A 25,223-nucleotide genomic window follows, 5' to 3' on the forward strand; every position below is an offset into this window, starting at 1 on the left:
AAGATGCGTGGATCTCAGTACCCACAATTCCACAGCCAGCATGGGTGGACTTCCAACAACTCCCAGAATTCCCTAGCCCAGGGGTCTGCAAACTTGGCTCTTTTAAGGCTTGTGGACTTCAACTCCCAGAGTTCCTGGGAGTTGAAGTCCACAAGTCTTAAAAGAGTCAAGTTTGCAGACCCTCTTGTGCCTTGCCCGCCCTCCTCTCCTCAGCCGGGCCCCTCCCATCTCCTGTTATCTGAGCCAGAGACTGATAGTGAAGAAGAATGGCCTGGCATGCCTCCAGCCCCCAGCCCTGGCACCATGCCCGGACAGACTGAGCAAACAAACCTCCCTACAGCATGTGAGCACGAAGCCAACCACGAACTGGAATTGCCGGCAGCTGGAGGGTGGACAGATCCCCGCTTCCGGAGAATGGAGAGGCGACGTCAGCAAAAGGAAGGGAGGGGCAGGCCTGGATAAGTGCTGAGTCATGGAGCCACACCCCATGGCCTATATAAAGGATCTGCTTTTTGGCATTCCTTGAGTCAGGCAAAATCTCATCTGGTTGCTGAAGTCACACCTTGGATTCCTGCCTGCTCTGAGAACTCTGACAGGAATTTGGCAAAGCTGCAGAGGCTTCGTGGCCACGCTTGATACAGACTTCCCAGACCCGGCCGTCAGAGGCGGAGTGGGACACGACAGACCCCTGCCCTAGCCAGTAGGGCTATAGAGGAGAATCCTGGGTGCCGAAGGTCACACAGATGGAATTTGCCAAGTTTGGCAAACTTTGGTCTGCTGGAAGTGTTTCTCGACCATGGGAACTTTTAAGATGCGTGGACTCCCAATACCCAGAATTCCCAAATCAGCACCACCTTGAAGCCTTTCTGTTGGTGAAAGGCTTCAGCATCAATAAGCTCAGCTCTTCTAATCTTTGATATTAGAGGAGAACGGAAGCCAGGGTCATTCTGGCTGAAAGACTTCAAGAGCCGGTTCATTTGTGGGATAGGTTAGTTACTCCTGCAATACAGACGGTCTCAACTTAAAACCGTTCCTTTAGCGAACGTTCCAAGTTACAAGTGACTTATGACCATTTTTCACACTTCACGACCCGTTGCAGCCTCCCCAGGGTCACGGGATCAAAATTCAGACGCTTGGCAAAACAGGTTCATACTTAATGGCCGTTGCAGCGTCCGGCCGGGGGGGGGGCTGTCACGTGATCCCCTTTGGCGACCTTGTGACAAGCAAAATCAACAGGGAAGGTGGGTTCACTTAACAACCGGCTTTCACTTCACTTTAGTAACTTTATGAGCCGCAGTGGTCGGAGTGCAGCACTGCAGGTTACTTCTGCTGACTGCAATTTGGCAGTTCAAATCTCACCAGGCTCAAGGTTGACTCAGCCTTCCGTCCTTCCAAGGTGGGTAAAATGAGGACCCAGATTGTTGGGGGCAACATGCTGACTCTATAAAACGATTAGAGAGGGCTATAGAAGCACTATAAAGCGGTATATAAGTCTAAGTGCTATTGCTTCTTTCCTTTCTCTCCCTCCCTTTTCTCCCTTCCCTCCCTCCTTCCTTACTTTTTTCCTTCCCTCTAATTTTTCCTTCCTTCCTTCCTTCCTTCCTTCCTTCCTTCCTTCCTTCCTTCCTTCCTTCCTTCCTTCCTTCCTTGCCATGGTGGCACAATGATTAGAATATTTCAGGCTAATTCTGCCCGCTGCCAGGAGTTCGATCCTGACCGTCTCAAAGTCAACTCAGCCCTCCATCCTTCTGAGGTGGGTAAAATGAGAACCCAGATTGTTGGGGGGGCCAGAGGCCGACTCTGTAAACCGCTTAGAGAGGGCTGCAAAACGGTATATAAATCTTAAGTGCTATGGCTGTGGCTATTTATCCACCTCAGTGATTCGTTCACTTAACAACCGGTGGCAAGAAAAAGTCGTAAAATGGGGGCAGAGAGCTCACTTAAGAAATGGTCTCGCTTTGCAACGGAAATTTGGGGCTCGATGATGGCCGTACGTCGAGAACCACCTATGTAGAAGAAGGCACCCATTAGAGGCATTTTTCCAGCGCAGTGCCAAACGGAACTGCGGGGAAGCCTGAGGCAGATGCCTGCATCTGGTTTTTTTTTGCAAGGAGATGCCAAATAGATTCTCCTCCACTGGGGAGGGGAACTGGTTGCTATAGCAACAACCTCCCCCCCCCAAGTTCTGCAAACGTTTTTGCTAACTGATGGAGGAGATGCAAGCTTGTTTTTTGATCCATCTTCTCTCTTCTGATTTTTTTTTGCTTTTAAAATCTAATCAAAACCTATTTATTTCTAAAATACTCTTTTCTGCCCTGCCAGCCTTGATCTTCTGTGCTCCCCACCCCCCACCCCCACCCCTTGATATTTTCCAAAAGGATAGATCGGTTTGCAGGGTTTTTTTTCTGTTTTCTTTTAACGAGCAAAGAGGAACGTGTAACCTGCAGCTTTTAAGGGCTGCCACAGAAGCAATTAAAACAATATTTAAGCAGCTGGCAGTCACAGTGGGGGGGGCTAGGTCAGCCTCCATGGTTTCTTTTTCTTTTTCCGTGAGAGAGAATACAGGGTTGAAAGCAAGGAGTCCAGAGATCCAATGGGCGGTTGTATGTTTGCCTTTTTCAAGTGAAGCTTCTTGTTTTCTTTTTCAGCTATTTAGACAATGTAAGATGCCCTGTGTATGCCTACGTCTCATTGACTGCTATATGGTAGCAGCTGCGTATCTGGCTACTTTAATGATAAAAGACTTCGGGTAGAGAATTCAACATTGAGAAATCTGTCTTTCCGAAGTCCTGGTTTTATGGTCAACCGCTTCACAAGTGCTAGCTAATTCAACATTTCCTTAAAACAGGGTCCTCCGCAGGGAATCCTTCCTGAACCGGCTGACATTCCCGATTTTAAGATCACTCGTGGGGGGAGAAGGGAGAAGGCAACCTTTTCAAGATCTGGAATTCTAAAACCCCTGCGTTAAAATCAAAAGCTTTGTTGTGGGAGAAGAGAGAGAAATCTGCTTTTCAAACCAGATCTTTTGCATCCCAACCATTAAGCAAAAAGGTACCTAATCAGTGGTGGGTTGCTACCGGTTTGTCCCTGTTCGGGCGAACCGGTAGTAGCGGCGGCGGGAGGCTCCGCCCACTTGCCCGGACAACATCAAATATGATCTGCGCATGCGCAGAAGCTTCCGCGCATGTGGAGAGGTGGCACCCATGTGAGCGAACTGGTAGCAAAGTTAAGTGAAACCCAGCCCTGTACCTAATAATATCCCACTTTTTCCAGACTCTCTCTCTCTCTCTCCTGTCCCACGAGGAAGTTCAGGCCAAGTGAGGCATTTTCTGGATGACAAATGTGTTAACAGGTGAAACAGTAACAGGTAGGAAACCTCATGCACCTGGCAGAAGAGGGCAGAATAACGGGGGTTTCTCTACGCTCCTCTTTTGAGAATGCCACACGGCATGGACTTGGTTTCCCGCTCCGAATTTTTACTGTCAAAAAAACATCGAGTTATTACATAACTTGCAGGATGATTACGTAAACATGTAAAGCTATCTCCTGCAGAGCTCGTTTGCATTTGTGTTTGTGTGTGTTTTTCCCCCGTGGTAGCGGCTGGCCATGTTTAATAGGGATCTTGTCTTGACCTGCCTAATCCGCAATAATTGAAACGAGACTCAGGGCTACTACTACGTCAAGATCTCTACATTCTCCCTTTGTAGATGAAAGAGAGCCTCTCCCTCCTGCCCTCCCCCCCCTTCCAGGAACTCCCAGAGGAAAGATAAGAACAGACGTATTTTATTGCGCTTGGGAAATTCTTTTTCATCCGAGGAAACAATAAGAATGTGCAGTTGAAAAGACGAGCCGTCATCCAAGAAACGAGACTTCACCAAGCCCACACAGGAATCCATCGTTGGTTTTTTTTGAAGAAAAAAAAAACAACAGGCTGCAAAATGTCTCGAGAACCTAACTCTCCTCCCACTTCCAGTGGTGAGGAGAAGATTCCCCTCTGGCCAGTTTTCTGGAGTTCAGTTTCCTTCTTAAGGAGGAGAATTTGTCTCCGAGAACTTTCCTCAACCCAGGGCTGTCGTTGGGGAAATGGAAATCTTTCCGCCTGTGCGGAAGCTGGCCCGTGAACATCTCCCATCGGGCCAGGGCATCCACGGTCTTGTCCAGTTGCTGGATTTCGTCTTCCGACACATCCTTTTCGAGAGCCGCGATGCACATCTCGAGCCACCGTTTGTATTCCTTGATCATGTCCAAGGGTTTGGGGGTCCCGCTGCCCCTGGCCAATTGTTCCTGGTCTGGGACGCTGGCCAAAGACGTTGACTGCTCATCCAGGTCGAGATCCTGCAAGGTGGACGTGGCTTGGCTGCAAGAGTCTGGGGTCAAGGGCTCCGAGAGGGGGGTGACGGCCTCGGAATCGTTCTCGCCACCCATCCCCGAGTCTGCACTGGGTGGCCAAATGTCCTCCGAGACGGAGAGATCCGTCGAGTCTTGGTTGAGCCAGGTAGATGAAATCGTCTGCATCCAGGCGTAGAGTTTCTGTACCCCAAAATTAACCCCCCCCCAAAAAAACAAACACACAAGATGGAACTTTTTGTTATGGTTACAAACATTGTGCAAGCAATCGTTTCTCTGCATTGCCTACAACCAGTGATGGGATTCAGCCAGTTCGCACCTATTTGGGACTTAACTTTCTAAGCAGTTGTTGGAAGAAATCTTATTTCGGTTTTCCCCCCCACACACACACTTTGCAGGGCTAATCCTGTAAGGAAGGCACGAAGGAAACATTCTGGTGGTGTTTCTAGCCTCATCTTTATTGCCCTGCTTACAGAAACTGCCTCTCTGGTTTACCCTCATTACATTGTAACAGCTAAAGCGAAGCGCCCATCGACGTGAGTGATGTTGAGTTTGCCACGCCCACACGGTCACATGACCACTGAGCCATCCCCACATAGCTGGTCATTAGGGCAGAGAACCAGTTGTTAAATTATTTAAATCCTACCACTTTCTACAACTATGCACCCAATTTTGTAAAAAAAAAGAAATCTAGCAACCTTTGGGGGAGAAAAACCCCTCTCTGGTTTTTTAACAGCTGTCAAAGTGATTCTGAAACCGTCTGCATCCAGGGGTAGAGTTTCTGTACTCCAAATTCCCCTCCTTCCCCCCTCAAAAAACCACACAAGATGGAGCTTTCTGTTGTGATTATACAGCATTGTGCAAGCAATCATTTCTCTGCCTCGTCTGTAAATATGCACCCAATTTTGTTTAAAAAAAAAAAACATAGCTAACCACCTTTCGGGGGGGAAAACTTTCTGGTTTCTTAACAGCTGTCAAAGTGATTCTGAAACCGTCTGCGGACAGGCTAAGTTCTCACCAACTTGAGAGAAGTGAGAGAGTTGAAAAGGAAGTTCCAGGCATTAGTCCCGTAAGGTAGGAATTTCCAAGTTGAAACAATCCAGTGACAGAGTCGGAAAGTATCTTTGGCTGCTAATTTCATGCAGCCTTCTAATTTAAGGCAGAAATTTTGGATCTACGCCCCCGGTGAAAACATGACGGCTCAATACTTCAAACACAAACTCTGAACTGAGTGGCGAATAAGATTTTAATCCTATAAACGTCTAAATGTTTCAGAGCCAGTATCCGTGATGGTAAACCGTTTTGCTCACACCTGGCTGAATTATAAGCTGTGATTCAATGGATTTCTTTCTGGCTCTCTTTCACTCCCCAACTTCCTTTCGCCTCCCATGTGGCCAATTTAGTCTGCAAGCAGGAGGCAAAGAACTCCTGCTAGCTTCTCCAAACCTTTCTCTCCAGCCAAAAGTTGTTTCTTGTGCTACGGTGGCGCAGTGGTCAAAGTGCAGTACTGCAGGCTATTTCTGCTGACTGCCGGCTGACTGCAATTTGGCAGTTCGAATCCCACCAGGCTCAAAGTTGACTCAGCCTTCCATCCTTCTGAGGTGGGGACAATGAGGACTCAAAAATTTTTTTGGGGGGGGCAATATGCTGACTCTTTAAACTGCTGAGAGCGGGCTGTAAAAGCACTGTGAAGTGGAATATAAGTCTGCTATAGCTTGGGAAAGAAAGGGAAGGGAAGGGAAGGGAAGGGAAGGGAAGGGAAGGAAGGAAGGAAGGAAGGAAGGAAGGAAGGAAGGAAGGAAGGAAGGAAGGAAGGAAGGAAGGAAGGAAGGAAGGAAGGAAGGAAGGAAGGAAGGAAGGATGTTGCAGTTACAATGCCCACTGCCATGAGTTCGATCCTGACCAGGTCAAAGCTGACTCATCCTTCTAGCCTTCTGAGGTCGGTAAAACGACTCAAATTGTTGTAGCCAAAATGCTGACTCTGTAAACCGCTTAGAGAGGGCTGTAAAGCACTGTGAAGTGGTATATAAGTCTGCTATAGCTTGGGAAAGAAAGGAAGGAAGGAAGGAAGGAAGGAAGGAAGGAAGGAAGGAAGGAAGGAAGGAAGGAAGGAAGGAAGGAAGGAAGGAAGGAAGGAAGGAAGGAAGGAAGGAAGGAAGGAAGGAAGGAAGGAAGGAAGGAAGGATGTTGCAGTTACAATGCCCACTGCCATGAGTTCGATCCTGACCAGGTCAAAGCTGACTCATCCTTCTAGCCTTCTGAGGTCGGTAAAACGACTCAAATTGTTGTAGCCAAAATGCTGACTCTGTAAACCGCTTAGAGAGGGCTGTAAAGCACTGTGAAGTGGTATATAAGTCTATGGGCTATTGCTATTCCTCATTCTTGACTGAAGGCCAACTTTACTTGGAACAGAAAGCAGGTGGCAGGGACCCACGCTGAGCCTACTGACAAAAAGTCACTAATTATGAGGACTCTGATGCCCCTGATAACACACCTCAGTTCTTCTGGTGGGCTTTTGGAGCTCCTCAACAAGGAGCTGGACTTGGCCTAGAGAAGAAGAGCCATGCCACCTCTTACCCTCAACTCACCCTGTAGCGCTCGATGAGCTTGAAGCCCACCACGTACTGCAGCTTCCGGAGACATATGGGACACGGTTCCAGCGGCCGCAGCAGGATCTCATCCAAGCTGAGGGCCCCTTGCATGATGCACTGAAGCCAACGGCAGTTCCCCAAGCCGATCAGATGACAGATCTCATGACACGTGACCTTTTGTAGGAAAAACTAAGGATCCGTCAAGGTGAACAGGCAACTCTTTTCCTGAATTGGGTTCAGTTCCCTGGCTTTTCATCTCATGTTCCTACTAGTTTTAGTTTAGTTTACCTTATTGTCATTGCAGCTCGTACAACGTGTACGAGGTCTGCATTATAATTATAAAAATAAAACCCAAATACACATCCTTCACATTCCATACAATTGAAATGAAAACCTCTGATATCGCATTAATATAGCACTATACTGTACAGTAGAGTTCAATATAGTTACTGCTCTGTTTTTTCAGCCTATGTGTCCTTGTTTTTATTGTCCTGTACCGTCTGCCAGATGGTAATAGTTAAAAAAAGGGGGGGGAATCTTTTTTTTTGGCTGCTAATTTCCTCCAACCTTCTAATTTAAGGCAGAAATTTCGGATCTACACCCCAGACAGATCATGTCTCAAAACCATTTTTGAACCCACCCTGGTCCCATGTGCTCCTCACCTTGCAACACTGGAGCATTTCCAACATGTTAAACAACAAAGTTTGCTTCCTGGCTAGTTCCACTTCTTCTTCGTCACGAGCTTCCTGTCGGCGTGGAGATGGATTGAAAGCCGGGCAAGCCACCTGGGGGAAATCGCTGGAAAATCGGGCAAAACTGCAGACGCCCACTTCTGCGGAGAAAGGAAACCAGGGGTGAGGAAGGTGGGTCGCATTTCCCGCAGGTGTGTCATCTCCTATACGTAACCATCAAGGACAGACTTCCTGTGCCGGGTTGAACCCTCTGTTTCAAACGGCTGGTCCTTGGGCCATTTTAAATCGATTTCTAGCACAACGGCACATTTTACAAGATGATCCGCGAGGTAATTCCACGCACAATGGAATGAAAGTGAATCACGGTTGGATTAAGGTTGGTTGCAATGATAAGGCCGCCTTCAGCTTTTACCCCTTCAAGGACAACTCAGCTTACAGCCAGGGAAGAAATAACAAACAAGGTGGCTATAAAAAAGCAGAATGAAGGTTTGGCTAAGGCTCGATCGGCGTTTAAAATCTCAATCCAGTAATAACTTTTTATGTATTGCTGAACTGGTATTAATTGAGTTATATATACCATATTTTTCAGAGTATAAAACGCACCTTAGTTTTTGGTAGAGGAAAATAAGAAAAAAGCTGATTGGCAAGTGGATCGGCCTCCCAGAATACTCCCAATCACCTGTTCCAAGAGGTGAATTTTAGCAACAGGTTCCTTGGTTGTGAGCTCTGTGCCTTGCTTTTTTCTTCTGCCTCTGAAACTCTGTTTCAGAAAAAAACTTTTTCCTGCCTCTGAAAGCCTCCGAAACAGCTTCAGAAAAAAAGCCTCTGAAGCTCTGTTTGGGGGCTTCTTTTCTGAAGCTTCTTTTCTGATGCTTTTTTCAGCCTCTGAAACCTCCTTTGAGAAGCTGGGCGGGGCTACATTCGGAGTATAAGACGCACCCAGATTTTCACCCTCTTTTTTGGGGGGGAAAGACACATCTTATACTCTGAAAAATACGGTATTGCTCCTAGAAGCAGGAAGCTGAAAACACCAGCCTGAAGATGACGAATGAGACTTTGTCGAAACGTCGCCAAGACACTTCCAATTTTACACGGGAGAAGACCCGAATAACCAAAGACCTATAGGTATATATATGTAGGTCTTTGGTTGTTCTCCTGTAAAATTGAAGTGTCTTGACCTTCGACAAAGTCCCATTCGCCATCTTCAGGCTTCAGCTTCGTGCTTCTGGGAGCAATGTGTGATCACACTTCCAATTTTACATGGGAGAAAACCCAAACAACCAAAGACCTACATACAAACACTCGCGAAAACCTCAGAAAACAAATATATATATATATATATATATTCATCTCTTGAGTGGTGCGGTAGCCAAGAAGTGGAGCTCTTCTTGCCTCACAATCAGGAGGCTGTGAGCGGTAGGAAAAGATTTGGAGTCCCACCACTGAAACATTTGTAATATTAAGAACGCCTTGGAATCTTAGCGCCCAATGAAGTACGATTCATCACATTCTGTGAAAATTGAAGTGAGAAACCACGTTTTTGAAGCTCTTCCCACCTCCCCTCATCAGACGTGGTAATGAAGAGCTTCTGGATGTCCCTCGATCTCAGAAATCTCATCCCAAGAGCGCACACCTTGACTCAACCTTTGGAGGGTTGACCCAACCCAGAAGAGGGGACAAGATATCGAGCACACCTTGGCCTGGCAAGAACTTGCCAAAGGTGAAACGCCACGTCTCACACGGGTAGAGGTCAGCGAGGGTGAGGCCCAAGACGCAGAGAGCGTCCATCGGCTTGTTGTTCTTCAGAAAGGTCAAGATGCCATCTAAAGGAGCAAATAAACAAAAAAGACAGGATGGAATTACGCCTGAAACTTTTGGGCTGCCTGGTAAAATAGGATCGGATGTCCCGTAGCGTGTTCCCTTTTTTTCTTCTCCTTTTTTTTCTGCCTCTGAAACTCTGTTTCAGAAAAACTTTCCTGCCTCTGAAACCTCCTTTGAGAAGCTGGGCGGGGCTACATTCGGAGTATAAGACGCACCCAGATTTTCACCCTCTTTTTTGGGGGGGAAAGACACATCTTATACTCTGAAAAATACGGTATTGCTCCTAGAAGCAGGAAGCTGAAAACACCAGCCTGATGATGACAAATGAGACTTTGTCGAACGTCGCCAAGACACTTCCAATTTTACATGGGAGAAAACCCGAACAACCAAGCTCAAGAGAGCACCCAGGACCCCATCATTATCCTCCTTCGCTCCACAAACTCCAGTCCCTTCTAGTGCTGATGATGTTCCCTAGTTGGGTAATGAAATGTCCTCAAGAAAATGACTAAGCTCGGAGACCACCGAGAGGCCCACAGTCGTTGTCATCCTCCTCCTCTTCTCTGCAAACCCCTCTCCCTTCTAGCACTGATAATGTGACCTAGATAGGTCATGAAACGTCTGCAAGAAAACAACCAAGCTCCCAGAAGCATGAAGCTGAAGCCTGAAGATGACAAATGAGACTTTGTCGAAATGTCGCCAAGACACCTCCAATTTTACATGGAGAAAACCCAACAACCAAGCTCAAGAGAGCACCCAGGACCCCATCATTATCCTCCTTCGCTCCACAAACTCCAGTCCCTTCTAGTGCTGATGATGTTCCCTAGTTGGGTAATGAAATGTCCTCAAGAAAATGACTAAGCTCGGAGACCACCAAGAGGCCCACAGTCGTCGTCATCCTCCTCCTCCTCCTCCTCCTCCTCCTCCTCCTCGTCCTCGTCCTCCTCCTCCTCCTCCTCCTCCTCCTCCTCCTCCTCCTCCTCCTCCTCCTCCTCCTCCTCCTCCTCCTCTTCTCTGCAAACCCCTCTCCCTTCTAGCACTGATAATGTGACCTAGATAGGTCATGAAACGTCTGCAAGAAAACAACCAAGCTCAAGAGAGCACCCAGGACCCCATCATTATCCTCCTTCGCTCCACAAACTCCAGTCCCTTCTAGTGCTGATGATGTTCCCTAGTTGGGTAATGAAATGTCCTCAAGAAAATGACTAAGCTCGGAGACCACCAAGAGGCCCACAGTCGTTGTCATCCTCCTCCTCCTCCTTTCTGCAAAGCCCTCTCCTTTCTACCACTGATACCATTACCTAGTCAGGTCATGAAACGTCTGCAAGAAAACAACCAAACTCAGAGAGCATCAAGGACCCCGTCATCATCATCCTCTTCTTCCTCTTCCTCCATCTTCCTTCCTTCCTTCCTTCCTTCCTCCTCCTCCTCCTCCTCCTCCTCCTCCTCCTCCTCTCTGCAAACTCTCCTACAGCCAGAATAAAATCCGCAATATACACAGTTAAAACAGAATTTAAAACAAAACATATTACAAAAGTGGCCGACATTTAAAAAGTTTAAAACACTAAAATTAATAAATAACCCCAATTAAAATTTAGTAAAACTTTTAAGCCAATCCTACTTGAATAAATAGATGCGTTTTCAGCTCACAGCTCACATCATCATCCTCTTCTTCCTCTTCCTCCATCTTCCTTCCTTCCTTCCTTCCTTCCCTCCCCCCTCCTCCTCCCTGCAAACCCCCTCTCCTTTCTACCACTGATACCATTACCTAGTCAGGTCATGAAACATCTGCAAGAAAACCACCAAGGTCTCAGAGCACCCAGGACCTTGTCTCAAAAGCTCCAAACGACCCCACCACTATCATCCTCCCAGGTTGTTCGCCCCACCGCCTCACCTGTGTGAAGCTGCCTCCTGTCCGAATCCTGATTGTGACGGTAACAACAGTGGATGGAAGAGATGGAGACGGAAGGAAGGCACTTGACTCGGAGACCCAGGAAGAAAGACTCCACGCAGCTCCGGAGGGAATCCAGGAGAGAAATTCCCACGGGCCCTTCGCTTAGGTCTGGGAACAGAAGCATCAAGTGACAGGGTTGCACATTTTCACCTGTCGATTTGGGGCGGGGGGTGGGGGAGAAGGGGTCCTATTTTCCTGCTGATGGGGAGTGGGGAAAAGTATGTTTACACAGTATTTTGTGGCCCTTTGATCTTAACTCAGGAAATCTCCACTCGGCTGCGGAAAATTATTTAAAGTAAATCTCCATGTGATTTAAAGAATTAAAAAAATTGGGGAGGGGGAAACCGCAATTTCATTGGGTTTAGAGAGCAAAGTGGCCACGTCTCAGATAATGACTGGAGGTAGTCTTCGGATTACGACCACAATTGGTCGACCAGAATTTCCATTGGTAGGCAAGCTTTTTTGTTTAAGCGAGTCGTGCCCAATTTTGCAAACATTTTGCCACAGTTGTTAAGTGAATCCCCGTGGTCATTACATGAACCGTGCAGTCGTTAAGCGAATCCAGCTTTTCCCACTGACTTTGCTTGTCAAAAGCCAGCTGTGAAGGTCCTTAATGGCGATCACAGGACCCCAGCACACTGCAACCCATCGCGAACACACGCCAATGGCTGGGAGCCCAAATTTTGATCACACGATTACGAGGATCCTGGAACGGTCATAAATGTGAGGACACTGAACAGTAGCTAAAGGAATATTTGTAAATCGAGGATTAACGGCATATACCCTGTTTCCCCCAAAATAAGACCCAACCAGAAAATAACCCTAGCATGATTTTTCAGGATTCTGGTAATATAAGCCCTACCTAAAAAATAAGACCCAGTTAAGATCGTCAGCCAGATGGGTGCATTTAGTACCGTGTTTCCCCCCAAAATAAGACCCAACCAGAAAATAAGCCCTAGCATGATTTTTCATAAAATGCTCATAATATAAGCCCTACCCAAAAAATAAGCCCCAGTTAAGATCCTTGTCAGGTTTCCAAGTGATGAAACCCATTAAAAAAAAGGTTTGGCAAAGTCCACCTTCCAAAACAAATTTCCTTCCTCCCACCCTCTTCCGATCCATCCGCCGACTTACCGATGGGTTGCAGGTAGATGTGCTTGCGACAGAACCGTTGCTTTTTCTTTAGGAGCGTGTAGTAGAAGGTCTCAAAATCCTCGGGACCATCCGGGTGGCTGAGCAGCCAATCAAAAGCCGTCCTGATGAACAAACTGCAGAAAAGGGTCCGGCGTGGGTTGTAAGCTTCGGAGAGGAAGAGTTTTTCGGTGCTAGAGAAAGCTTTGGCGTAAAGATCCTGCAGGGCAGGATCGGTGGAAATCAAAGCATCTTTCAATGCCCGGGGCCCAAAGCTAAATTCCTGAGCATGTCTGCACTGCAACATCGCTGACAGCCGACTCTGGTTGGGAGGAGAAAAAGAGAAAAGCTGGCGATTAACCAGATTACCCACACTTGGCAAAGAAGAGATGTGTTGTGCCTCGTCCGCCCCCCTCTCCGCAGCCGGGCCCCTCTCATCTCCTGTTATCTCAGCCAGGGACTGATAGTGCAGACAAACGGCCTGGCATGCCTCCAGCCCCCAGTCCTGGCACCATGCCCGGACAGACTGAGCAAATAAACCCCTCCCCCACAGCATGTGAGCCTGAGGAGCATGAAGCCAGTCACGAGCTGGAATTGCCGGCAGCTGGAGGGTGGACAGATCCACGCTTCCGGAGAATGGAGAGGCGACGTCAGCAAAAGGAAGGGAGGGGCAGGCCTGGATAAGTGCTGAGTCATGGAGCCACACCCCATGGCCTATATAAAGGATCTGCTTTCTGGCATTCCTTGAGTCAGGCAAAGTCTAATCTGGATTGCTGAAGTCACACCTTGGATTCCTGTCTGCCCTGAGAACTCTGACAGAACTTTGGCAAAGCTGCAGAGGCTTTGTGGCCACGCTTGATACAGACTTCCCAGACCCGGCCGTCAGAGGCGGAGTGGGACATGACAAGACTCGACTGGCATTTGTCCGGAATGATATAGGGCAGTGTCGGCGAACCTATGGCGCACATGCCAGAAGCGGCACGTGAAACCATCCCGTGAAGAATGTGCGGCCTCACTGGCTCCTATTCCGTGTTCCTGTGATCACACGCGCACCAGTCAGCTGACCGTCACATGCACAGGAGCACCGATACCCGGAAGAGCGGTGTTCCATCATGCATGCGCAGGTCAGCACCCGAACTTCCTGGTTGATGTCACGCACATGCGTGATGGCCAGCTTGGTGGGCATGGCTTTGTGGGCATGGCAGGGGAAGGACACTGAAAAATCTCCATTCCCTCCCCACTCCAGGGGAAGGATACTGCAAAATCCCCATTTCCTCCCGATCAGCTGGGACTCGGGAGGCAGAGAATAGATGGGGGTGGGGCCAGTCAGAATTTTTACTACCGGTTCTCCGAACTACTCAAAATTTCCACTACCGGTTCTCCAGAACTGGTCAGAACTTGCTGAAACCCACCTCTGGTTTACACTCACTCCTAAAAATTTAACCATTTGGTTATAGAAGGCACAACTAAATAAGGGACAATAACTATTTTACATTCTGTTTTCAAGTTTGCTTGGAATCCACTAGTTCTCCTAGATGTAAGAACAGGGGAAATGATTTTTTTTATAGATAGATAGATAGATAGATAGATAGATAGATAGATAGATAGATAGATAGATAGATAGATAGATAGATAGATGGAGATAGAGATAAAGAGAGAGAGAGAGAGACAGACAAAGGGTGGAACTGAACTGAATTTGATTCTGAAGCTTTTTCCCAGCAGGGCAAAAGAAAACATAAAATGTCATTAATGCCTCCTAGGAAGACCAACACAAGCACAACTGGAATATTGGTGAGCGAGGCCCTGCCACATTTAATGGTTAGCCTTTCCACCAGGGGAGAAGGCTGGCGGGAAAAATTCCACCCCCGTAATGGAAAACTCCCGGAATTATGGCGGCTACTAAAAAAATTAATGATTCCTATTTTATCAACTATGGAAACGCTGATCTTCCACCACCTCACTCTTCCTCAGCATTGTCCTGTTTCCGGCTGCCCAACCGGGTCTCCTCCTTTCCAATAAGTTTAACTGCCATCCTGCCAAAAATTGCACATCAGGAAAACTTGCAGCCGTTCCCTCTGTTTTCATGAATAATTCTTTTTTTGTGACTTGGCTCCTCTTTAGCAACTCCCAATGCGTGACAAGTATCCCTGGATTATTCTGTTTGAAAGTACGTGTCTGGACTACTCGCAAACTGTTTTCCTCTGGCGTACACTCCCCCTCCTGCCCCCCACCCCCGAATAAAACATACAGCGAAAAGATGACTGCAGATACCCATGGGGTAGTATAAAACCCCAAACCAACCTCAGGGTTCCTTCTTTAGAAAAAAAACGTTTCAACATGCTGGGGGGTGAAAAAAAAAGGCATTTTAATGAATTCTCTTAGCGCTTCGTGGTCCCATTTGGGTTTCTAATAACCAGTAAAATGAGGCTGTATTTCTGTAGGGTGAAACATAACTGATCCAAGCACCCTGTATGGAAGTATTTTAATGGTATTGAAAAATCTGTATTTATTTTTTTTTAAATTGTTTCTGCCTGAATAAAGTTCTCTACGCTTAGTTGCCACCAGAAATTATTTGCACTAAAAGGTAAAGGTTCCCCTCGCAGAGGGTTCCTACCCTCTGGAACGAGCTTCCCCCGGGCTTACGCCAAATACCTGACCTTCGGACCTTCCGCCGCAAATTAAAAACACACTTATTTATTATTTAATTATTATTTATTCGCGCGGGGCTGGCTTAAATTTTATTGGTTTTAAATTTTAAATTTTTACTAGTAATTTTTAGTGGGTTTTTAGTTTTTATGTTCCAAAGTTTTAGGCCAATTATGTAATAAGTTTTTTAATTCGTATTTTAATTGTATATTACATTGTTTGTTTTACCTGGCTGTACACCGCCCTGAGTCTTTCGGGAGAAGGGCGGTATAAAAATTGAGATAATAATAATAATAATAATAATAATAATAATAATAATAATAATAATAATAACAACAACAACAACAACAACAACAACAACAACAACAACAACATATGTGCTAATCGTTCCCGACTCTAGGGGGCGGTGCTCATCTCCGTTTCAAAGCCGTAGAGCCAGCGCTGTCCGAAAACGTCTTCGTGGTCATGTGGCTGGCATGACTCAACGCCAAAGGCGCACGGAACGCTGTTACCTTCCCACCAAAGGTGGTCCCTATTTTTCTACTTGCATTTTTTACCTGCTTTCGAACTGCTAGGTTGGCAGAATTATTTGCACAAGCATGATTCACATCAACTGGTATTTCTCAACCTTGGAAACTTTAAGAGATTGGGTTTCAATTCCCAGAATTCTCCCAGGCAGCATCCCAGAGGGGATTACTGCGACAGTCGTAAGTGGGAGGACTCATCATAAGTCAATCTTCTCAGCACGGTCGCAACTGTGAAGATTCGCTAAAGGACTAGTCATGAGTGGAGGGCTACCTGTACTTGGCTTTGACTCATCGTGCTGTGTGAATCCAGCCAACTGGAGTACAGTCAACAAACCATGATTAAATAAACCCTGTCAACGCAGGATGAGACTGATTTTCCTATTTTTAGGACCTGGGTACTTGAATGCCAAAACATCCCTTCCAGTAGTGAAATCTAATTTTTTTTACTGCCGGTTCTGTGGGCTTGGCTTGGTGGGCGTGGCAGGGGAAGGATACTGCAAAATCTCCATTCCCACCCCGCTCCTGGGAGAAGGATATTGCAAAATCTCCATTCCCACCCCACTCCTGGAGGAAGGATATTGCAAAATCTCCATTCCCACCCCGCTCCTGGGGGAAGGATACTGCAAAATCTCCATTCCCACCCCACTCCTGGGGGAAGGATACTGCAAAATCTCCATTCCCACCCCACTCTTGGGGGAAGGATACTGCAAAATCTCCATTCCCACCTCACTCCTGGGGCCAGCCAGAGGTGGTATTTGCCGGTTCTCTGAACTACTCACAATTTCTGCTGCCGGTTCTCCAAAACCTGTCAGAATCTGCTGGATTTCACCCCTGATCCCTTCTAAGGAGGCAGGAGTGTTATATATACGAGAGTGGATATTTATTATTATTATTATTATTGTTTAAATTTATAAAATCGGGTATTCCAGCCTTCATACATTAAGCTTCCCTGAAGCCTTAGAAATGTTGAACTCTTGAAATATTTCTTGAAATGTTTCTGGAATCTTTTGCAAAACAGGAGCAAAACGGAAGTTGGTCTTGTCTGGAAACAGCAGGAAAAAATGACTTCTGTTTTAATGCTTTGGTTTCGGTCCAGACTTTGCATCCCAGTTCCTCTAATTCGCGGCTTCCCCAAAAAGACACGTGGGAAATGATTCTCAGATTCAAATTATACTCCAGTATGTTTATTTCAGTCTGCATTTTTTCTGGCCTGGCTTCACAGATTTGGGGGTAGGTGTAAGAAGAGAGAAAACGGCCCACAGGGGATCATCCAAGAACTTCCTGGATGGAGATAGAGTTTAGCCCCAGATGTGATGAGATCTTTGTAACATTCACCCGACCCACAAGTGTGGGAGGGAATGCATGCAAAACTAGGAAAGGCGGAGATTAAATTTAGTTCCACTTTGGAGTTGGGAGTATTTATTTATTTATTTTTTATTTATTTATTTATTTGATTTTTATACCGCCCTTCTCCCGAAGGACTCAGGGCGGTGTACAGGCAGAATAAAATGAACAATACAAAATACAATTAAAACGGAATTTAAAAAACTTATTCAAATTGGCCTGAAAATTTAAAAATTTACCAAACGCTAAAACCCCATTTAAAATTAATATAAATTTAAACATTTAAAATTCAATTTAAGCCAGCCCCGCGCGAATGAAAAGATGTGTCTTCAGTTCGCGGCGGAAGATTTCTTAAATCTTCTGCAGGGACAAATCATTTTAGGAAGTAAACGGCTCTCGATCTCGGGAATCAGATGCTAATACTTGCTAGCCTTGGGGTCCTTGATGATCTCTGAGCTTGGCTGTTTTCCTGCAGATGTTTCATTACCAAAGTAGGTAACGTGATCAGTGCTAGAAGGAAGGTTTGCTGTTTATTATCCCTTCTATAGCAACCGCACTTAGACTTATATAGTGCTTTACAGCATACTCTGGGTGGCTTAAAATGTCAGTCTAGAGCCCCCAACAATATGGATCCTCTTAACCGACCTTGGAAGGATGGACAGCTGAGTCAACCTTGAGCCTCGTCAGGAACAAACTCCAGACTGTTGGCAGAGTTTGCCTGCAATACTGCATTCTAACCACTGTGTCACCAGGGCTCCTTCTAGCGCTGATGGTATTAACTCCTCGGGTCATGAAACGTCTGCAAGAAAACCACCAAGCTCAGAGAGCACCAAGAACCCCACAATCCTTCTCCTCCTCCTCTCCGCAAACCCCACTCCCTTCTAGGACTGATGATGTTCCCTAGTTGGGTCATGAAACATCTGCAAGGAAACAACCAAGCTCAGAGAACACACAGGTCAGTCCTGAGTTCCAACTATTCCCTTCGATCCACACTGACTGGATTGTTGTGCACATTTAGGGTGAATTCCAGATACTTTCAAGGCAGGATGGTGGTGTAAGCGACTTGTTGTTTCTGGTGGGAACTTTGGGTACCCTGTGCCCTAGACGAGCAGTTCCACATCTGTCTCCAGTTAGTTCCTTCCTTTCTTTAAAGCCCATCCTGGCTTAGGGCAGGGGTTGAATCAGAGGCTGCCATGATCTGTTTAACCAACCCTGTATGGAGAGATGCTGGTTTGCTCCTTCGCATCATTTCATTTAGATGAAGGCCAATTTGTGGGGGAAAAGTAATACCATGTACCCTCCCTCCCTCCCTCCCTTCCATCCTTTCCTCTCTTTTCCTTCCTCTTCCTCTGCTCCCTCCCTCCCTCCATCTCTCTTTCAGTTCCTTCTTTCCTTCCTCCCTCCCCCATCTCTCTTTCAGTTCCTTCTTTCCTTCTTTCTTCCCTTCCATCCTTTTCTCTCTTTTCCTTCCTCCTCATCTCCTCCCTTCCTCCTTCCATCTCTCTCTTTCAGTTCCTTCTTTCCTCCCTCCCTCCCTTCCATCCTTCCATCCTTTCCTTTCTTTTCCTTCCTCATCTCCTCCCTTCCTCCCTCCCTCCCTCCCTCTCTCTTTCAGTTCCTTCTTTCCTTCTTTCTTCCCTTCCATCCTTTCCTTTCTTTTCCTTCCTCATCTCCTCCTCCTCCTCCCTCCTCTCTCTTTCAGTTCCTTCTTTCCTTCTTTCTTCCTTTCCCTTCCATCCTTTCCTCTCTTTTCCTTCCTCCTCATCTCCTCCCTTCCTCCCTCCCTCTCTCCATCTCTCTCTTTCAGTTCCTTCTTTCTTCCCTTCCCTTCCATCCTTTCCTCTCTTTTCCTTCCTCATCTCCTCCCTTCCTCCCTCCCTCCCTCCCTCTATCTTTCAGTTCCTTCTTTCCTTCTTTCTTCCCTTCCATCCTTTCCTTTCTTTTCCTTCCTCATCTCCTCCCTCCCTCCCTCCCTCCCTCCCTCTCTCTTTCAGTTCCTTCTTTCCTTCTTTCTTCCCTTCCCTTCCATCCTTTCCTCTCTTTTCCTTCCTCCTCATCTCCTCCCTTCCTCCCTCCCTCCCTCCCTCCCTCTCTCTTTCAGTTCCTTCTTTCCTTCTTTCTTCTCTTCCCTTCCCTTCCCTTCCATCCTTTCTTCTCTTTTCCTTCTTCCTCATCTCCTTCCTCCCTCTCTTCTTGCAGGCTTGGAAAAGGGGAGACGGGCTTGAGGAGGGGGGGAAGCCCCTCTTTTGCCCACATCCCAGCCGTCCAACCTCCCTCCTCGCGGGACTGACCACTCGCGCAAGAAAACAATTTATCTCCTAGCCCCGACGGTTCCCTTGCGCCCCGACCACAGCCAAAAGACCCGCCGCTCAAATCCCACCTCCTACCGTGCCGCCGGTGCGTTTCCCTATCCGGGGATGGGGGACCTCCCCAGGCGTTGGGCCAGGCAACGGGGGGGGGAGGGCAAGGCAAGGGTCTCGCCATTCTTGGAGCGTAGGGAAGGGGAGAGCCTCGCTCCTCGGGGCCCCGCAAACTCTCTGGCGCCCCGCAAACGCGATTCGCTGGTCTGTTTGTCCGCCGATGTCTAACCGGCATCTTCTTTTGGGGGATGGTGGTGGGGGGAGGTCGGTCGGCAAAAGTCCCTCTGAAAGCCCTGGTCCCTCCGAATCTCACCCGGACCCCTCCGTCCCTTTCTCCCCCACCATCTTCCTCCTCCCTCTCTCTCTTCCTTTCTAATCCTCCCTCCCTCTCTTCCCTTCCCCTCTCTTCCTTCCTTCCTTCTCTTCCCTTCCCCTCTCTTCCTTCTTTCCTTCCTTCCTTGCTCCCTCCCTTCCTTCCTTGCTCCCGTCCTCCCTCCCTCTCTCTTCCCTTCCCTATTCTTTTTTTCCTTCCTCCCTCCCTCTCTCTTCCCTTCCCCTCTATTCCTTCTTTCCTTCTTTCCTTCCTCCCTCCCTCCCTCTTCCCTTCCCCTCTAATCCTCCCTCCTTCTCATCTCCTCTCCTCCTTCTTTCCTTCCTTCCTTGCTCCTGTCCTTCCTCCCTCTCTCTTCCCTTCCCCTCTATTCCTTCCTTCCTTCTTTCCTTCCCTTCCCTTCCTTTCCCTTCTCTTCCGCAGCGGAGTCTCCCCACCTTGCAAGCGACCACGGCTGGGTCAGCTCAGCCTCCTTCCCTCCTTCTCGCCTCGGGGCAGGCAGGCAGGCAGGCAGGCTGCTGGGGGCCGGGGGTCTTCAGCTGGCTGACCGGGCACGGGACTTACCGCTCGGACCGCGGCCGGGCTGCGTGACGCCGCTGGCTCGCCTTTCTGCAGAGCTCGGCGGGCTGGCAAACACAGGCTGGCTGGTTGGGTGGATTGGGGAGGGGGGGCAGCACCGGAGGGAAGGATGCTTCCGAGCCCGTGACGTTGCGGAGGGGGGAGGCGACCTGCTTTTTTTGGTGGGGGGGGGGAGAGTCGATCGAGGGAAGCCGGGGCGAAGTTCCCACTGGAGGAAAACAAGGTGCGGAGACTCCCCACCGCCGCTGGGGCGAGGCGGGGGTCGTGTGGATGGCTTTGCTCTGAGCCTTTTCCAGAGGAGGAAAGGCGGCTGGTGGTAAATAGGTTTTCCATAAGGGTGGGAGGATCCCCGGTGGTTCCCCCTGCCGCCCGACAGTCCAGCCTGGCTGAAGCCGAGAATCCAGTTTTGGTCACCAGGTTAAAAAACAGAGATGTTGAGACTTTGGGTGAAAAAAAGGTGCAGAGAAGAGCAACTAAACAGATTAAAGGCCTGGAGACTGAAACACAATCGGGTATGGCTAGTCTAGAGCAGGGGTCTCCACCCTTAGCAGCTTTAAGCTTGGAGGACTTCAACTCCCAGCTGGCTGGGGAATTCTGGGAGTTGAAGTCCACCAGGCTTAAAGTTGTCAAGGTTGGAGACCCCTGCTCTAGAGAAATGGCTGGATGGAGTCCCTGAAGCAGTCAGCCCTGATCTTAAATGGACTCTAGGGGATGGTAGAGGACAGGAAGGCCTGGAGGAACGTGGTCCACGGGGTCTCGATGGGTCGGACGATTAATAACAATAACAACAAGCCTAGAGAAAAGAAGGACTAAGGGTGACAGGATCACACTATTCTAATATTTGAGGGGCTGCCCCAAAGAAGAGGGGGTCAAGCTATTCTCCAAACCACCTGAAGGCAGGACAAGAAGGAACGGATGGAAACTAACCAAGGAGAGAGAGAAGCAACCTGGAAATGAAGGAGAAACTTCCTAACGGTGAGAATAATTAACCAGTGGAACAGAAGTTGCCTCCAGAAGTTGTGGGTGCTTCGTCACAGGAAATCTTTAAGAAGAGACTGGACAATCGTTTGTCTGAAATGACATAGGCAGGGTCTCCTGCTTGAGCAGGTGGTTGGACTAAAAGACCTCCATGGGGATGAGACCAGAGAGTCAGGTAGTGAGTTCCAGTCTGTTGCTGAAGTCGTATTTTCTGCAATCGAGTTTTGGAGTGGTTCCCTTTAAGTTTGTATCTATTGCGTGCTCATGTATTGTTGCGGTTGAAGCTGAAGTAGTCATTGACAGGTAGGATGTTGTAGCAGATAATTTTGTGTACTACGCTTAGGTCAGACCGAAGGCGGCGTAGTTCTAAGTTGTCTAAGCCCAAAATTTCAAGCCTGGTGTCATAAGGGATTTTGTTGCGAGCAGAGGAGTGGAGGACTCTTCTCGTGAAATACCTGTGGACTCACTCAATTGTATTAATGTCCGATATGCAGTGCGGGTTCCAGGCAGATGAGCTGTATTCGAGGATTCGTGCTTTGCTTTCCATCCTGCCAAAGACATCCAATTATCCAGAGGCTGGGCTAGGAACGCCTTCCAGATTTCCTGGGCTCAGCCTTGACCTTTGGCAAGCCCCCTCCCTCCTGGCTTTTGAGGGGAGGTGATGAGGGCTGTGTGTCCCCCCTCGCCTTTCGTTGTTCTCCCTCTTCCCTCTTAATCATGTCTGTCTGCAAAAGAAAAGCCCGTGTGTGTCGGACTCCCAATCCCTCCCCTCTTTCCTTTTCAAGGAAATGATTGAATGGACCCTCTTTCTCTTTTAAAGGCTGCCCCTTGGAAGTTGGAGGGCACGGAGTCTGTTCAGATGGGGGTCTTCCTTGTCTGGCTTTAAGGAAGGGACCGTCCTCAAAACTGGTTTGGCTTCAGTAGCTGAGAGTAAAAAGGCCGAGATGGCCTGTGATTCCTGGCTTTAAACTGGCTTCTGGTTTTTCGGTATGTATTTCTCTCTCTGTCTCCATCTTCTTCTTCAAATTGGATTTGGGGCTTCTCCATTCCCAGGTCCAATCCACAATGATGTCTCCTTCTTTTCCTGTGGAATAATCCACAAAAGGACAGGTCCGCTTCTGATGCTAAACCATTGTTTCTCAACCTTGTCAACTTTAAGACTGAGGGCTTCAAGTCCCAGAATTCCCCAGCCAACTAAAACGGGTGGACTTCAACCACCAGAATTCCCCATCCATTTATGATTCGTGGACTTCAGTTCCCAGAATTCCCCAGCCAACAAAAACGGGTGGACTTCAAGTTCAATTTGGCACCACACTTCATTATGTCTTGGAGGCAAATGAATGGTCTGGAGATGCTGTATTTGCATTCACAAGAGACAGCCACACACTTCAGAAACAGGCCTTTTGTGCTATCTCTCTCTCTCTCTCTCTTTCTGTGTGTGTGTGTGTGTGTGTGTGTGTGTGTGTGTGTGTGTGTGTGAAGGTTTCGGTCCCTCTCGCCTCTGCTATTAGCATAGCTGCAAAAGGAACAGGGGTTTATTTCCCATAATCACCCATATCCATCGCTGCTGGGTTTAAAGCTGGTGGAATATTCTGATTCGCTTTTTGCAGGCTTCCTTCTCACACTTGGAGAAGGAAGCATCTCACACACCTGTAGGGGAGGAGAGGAGAGGAGAGATGTCATCTATTCAGCTCATCCACATCTCCTGGCAGCTCGCTGAGGAGTCAGCCTGCCCAGATCTTCCCAGCTAAGGAATCATTTGTGCCTGTTTTGCAAAGCAGCGTGAATCACTGCAGCGTGCAATGCTTTAATATTTGTATTTGCTTGCCTTGCTGGGCGCTAAATGATATCAACAGCAGGCTGTCGTTGCCTCCAACCCCATCTCTTGCAGATGCCGAATATTTTCATTTTCTGCAGAGACCTTGGGTGGGTGGGTGGGGGAGAATCGGTCATCTCGTCTGATGCATTCTTCTCTTTACGTGTAACAATTCTCATTAAATTCTGAAGCCTGGAGCCCTAGCGGCGGGTGCTGGGAGCAGGCGCAAAGCATGCTCCAGCGCTCAAGATAATTAGGGTTGTAGGTCTTCCGTAGCTCTCCTGTCCCCCACCCTCTTGCGAAGAAATGGCTCCTTCTGTTTTGCAAAAAGCTGCTTTCCTTATGTTTAGAGCAGGCAAAAGCCCTAGGATGCTAAAACGAGGCATTTTGGATTGCTAAAAACTGATCTTCATTTTTTTTTTGTAGTTGTCTTAACGGGCGACACGATAGCAGTCTTCCAATATTTGAGGGGCTGCTCCAAAGAAGAAGGGGTCCATCTATTTTCCAAAGCACCAGAAGGCAGGACAAGAAGCGATGGATGGAAACTCATCAAGGGGAGAAGCAACCGGGAAATGAAGGAGAAACTTTCTGACGATTAGAACAAGTAACCAAGTGGAACGACTTGCCTCCAGAAGTTGTGAATGCTCCAATACTGGAGATTTTTTAAGAAGAGATTGGACAGCCATTTGGCTGAAATGGTTTAGGGTTTTCAGCCTGAGCTGGGGGTTGGACTAGAAGACCTCCAAGGTCCCTTCCAATCCTGTTATTCTGTTTCGGGGAAAACACACTAGGCTGTCGAAAGTAATGCAAATAGTTCGGTCTACAATTATTTTGTGTGTGTGTGTGTGTGTGTCCTTTTTCTTTCATTAGACATGTCCAGGAACTATTTCAGGATAGAATTCCTCGTGTTGGCGCCCTTTGGTTTGCAACTCCTCTCCTGGTTGAAGATTATGGGTGAGGTACTCTGACACTCCTGGCCGACCTCAATCCAGAGGTGGGTTGCTAGAGACGCCTGGGGTTCCCTTCCCTTGGAATCAATTAATTCTCCCCCAGATGGGATCCATGTCCACATTTGTACAAAACCTTAAGTTTTATAACTGAATTTATTTTTGATCTATACCTGCGGGATCGTATAGTGAACACAATCGAATAGAACTTTTACAAGCTGCTTAGATGTGCTTGATTAAAGAAAATCATTTTAAAAAAACCTAATCAATCAGTTTTTTTTATACTCTCCTGTCAATGCTTCCAGGAGCAAATGTAATTCTTTGGATTCGTAGCTTTGGCTGGCTTTGGCGTTAAGGGGTTATTTTTTTTCTTCTTCTCCTCTTTTCTATTAAGTTCTGTCTCAAGGCTTCGCCCACACAAATCTCGGACTTGACTCAAGAGCGCTTCGCTCCCCACTAAGTCAAGACAGAAGCTGCGCACAGCACATTTGTTCAGATTTCCAAAGGATACATCAAGAGAGGCATGTAAGAAGGGCTACGTGTTTGATGTCTGAAATTCCTCCGATTCCGACTGTGCCGACGGAAACCTACGAATCCCGGCCCGACTTGCTTCATCTGAAGGCGGCCAAGCACTTTCCCTCCTTGCCGCGAGAATAAAACAGGGGGCGAGAAAACTGCATTTACCACCCCCAGGAAGGGAAGGGGGTGGGGGAAACTTGGCTGTAATCATTTATAATCATCGTTATTATCCACGGCTCTTCAGCAGGAAATAAGTGTAGCTCCATGTAAGAAAGTGCATTTTTAAGAGAACGACGTTATCTGCATGGTCCTCTTCCCCCATCCTTTGGCTGCGATTTAAGACCTGGGATCATTTTCAACTACTCAGAGCTCTCCTTTTGGCTTTCCTCCTTTAATAATTAAGTGGCCTGGCACGCAGGTTTCAACTCTGTGGGTTGTTGTTGTTAGTTGTGAAGTTATGTCTGACCCTTCGTGATCCTATGGGCAATGTTCCTCCAGGCCTTCCTGTCTTCTACCATCCTCTGGAGTCCATTTAAGCTCAGTGACTCCATCCAGCCACCTCATTCTCTGCCGTCCCCTTCTTCTTTTGCCCTCAGTCTTTCCCAGCATTCGGCTCTTCTCCAGGGAGTCCTTCCTTCTCATC

General features: G+C 47.7%; 1 protein-coding gene and 1 long non-coding RNA gene across 3 annotated transcripts; one reads left to right on the forward strand and one right to left on the reverse strand.

The window, feature by feature from the left end:
- Nucleotides 1-3,800: 3,800 nt before the first annotated feature.
- Nucleotides 3,801-20,416, reverse strand: AMZ1 (archaelysin family metallopeptidase 1). Of its 2 annotated transcripts, XM_058157496.1 has the most exons (7): nt 20,306-20,416; nt 12,537-12,855; nt 11,343-11,510; nt 9,325-9,453; nt 7,601-7,770; nt 6,936-7,112; nt 3,801-4,530 (listed from the first exon to the last, which is right to left on the reverse strand). In XM_058157496.1, exons 2-7 carry the CDS (start codon nt 12,838-12,840, stop codon nt 3,952-3,954), a joined length of 1,527 nt encoding a protein of 508 aa, XP_058013479.1. In that variant the 5' UTR covers nt 12,841-12,855; nt 20,306-20,416; the 3' UTR covers nt 3,801-3,951. The 2 variants fall into 2 exon arrangements, with proteins under 2 accessions (XP_058013479.1, XP_058013478.1); XM_058157495.1 differs by lacking the exon at nt 20,306-20,416 and having other exon boundaries at nt 12,537-13,371.
- Nucleotides 20,417-21,130: 714 nt separating this feature from the next.
- Nucleotides 21,131-24,152, forward strand: LOC131185417 (uncharacterized). Its single transcript, XR_009152136.1, has 3 exons — nt 21,131-21,295; nt 22,119-22,285; nt 23,541-24,152. It is a non-coding gene; the product is annotated as an uncharacterized LOC131185417 (long non-coding RNA).
- The last annotated feature ends 1,071 nt before the right edge of the window (nt 24,153-25,223 follow it).

The sequence above is a fragment of the Ahaetulla prasina genome, chromosome 14, assembly GCF_028640845.1.
Source record: "Ahaetulla prasina isolate Xishuangbanna chromosome 14, ASM2864084v1, whole genome shotgun sequence".
NCBI classification, from domain to species: domain Eukaryota; kingdom Metazoa; phylum Chordata; class Lepidosauria; order Squamata; family Colubridae; genus Ahaetulla; species Ahaetulla prasina.

Coding starts and splice junctions, on each gene's coding strand:
- AMZ1 (XM_058157495.1), bottom strand. CDS start 13,089: ATGCTGTGGGGGAGGGGTTTATTTGCTCAGTCTGTCCGGGCATGGTGC. Junction 11,511..12,536: donor CATCTACCTGCAACCCATCG/GTAAGTCGGCGG, acceptor TTCTGTTCCCAG/ACCTAAGCGAAGGGCCCGTG. Junction 7,771..9,324: donor CAAGTTCTTGCCAGGCCAAG/GTGTGCTCGATA, acceptor CTTTCTCCGCAG/AAGTGGGCGTCTGCAGTTTT.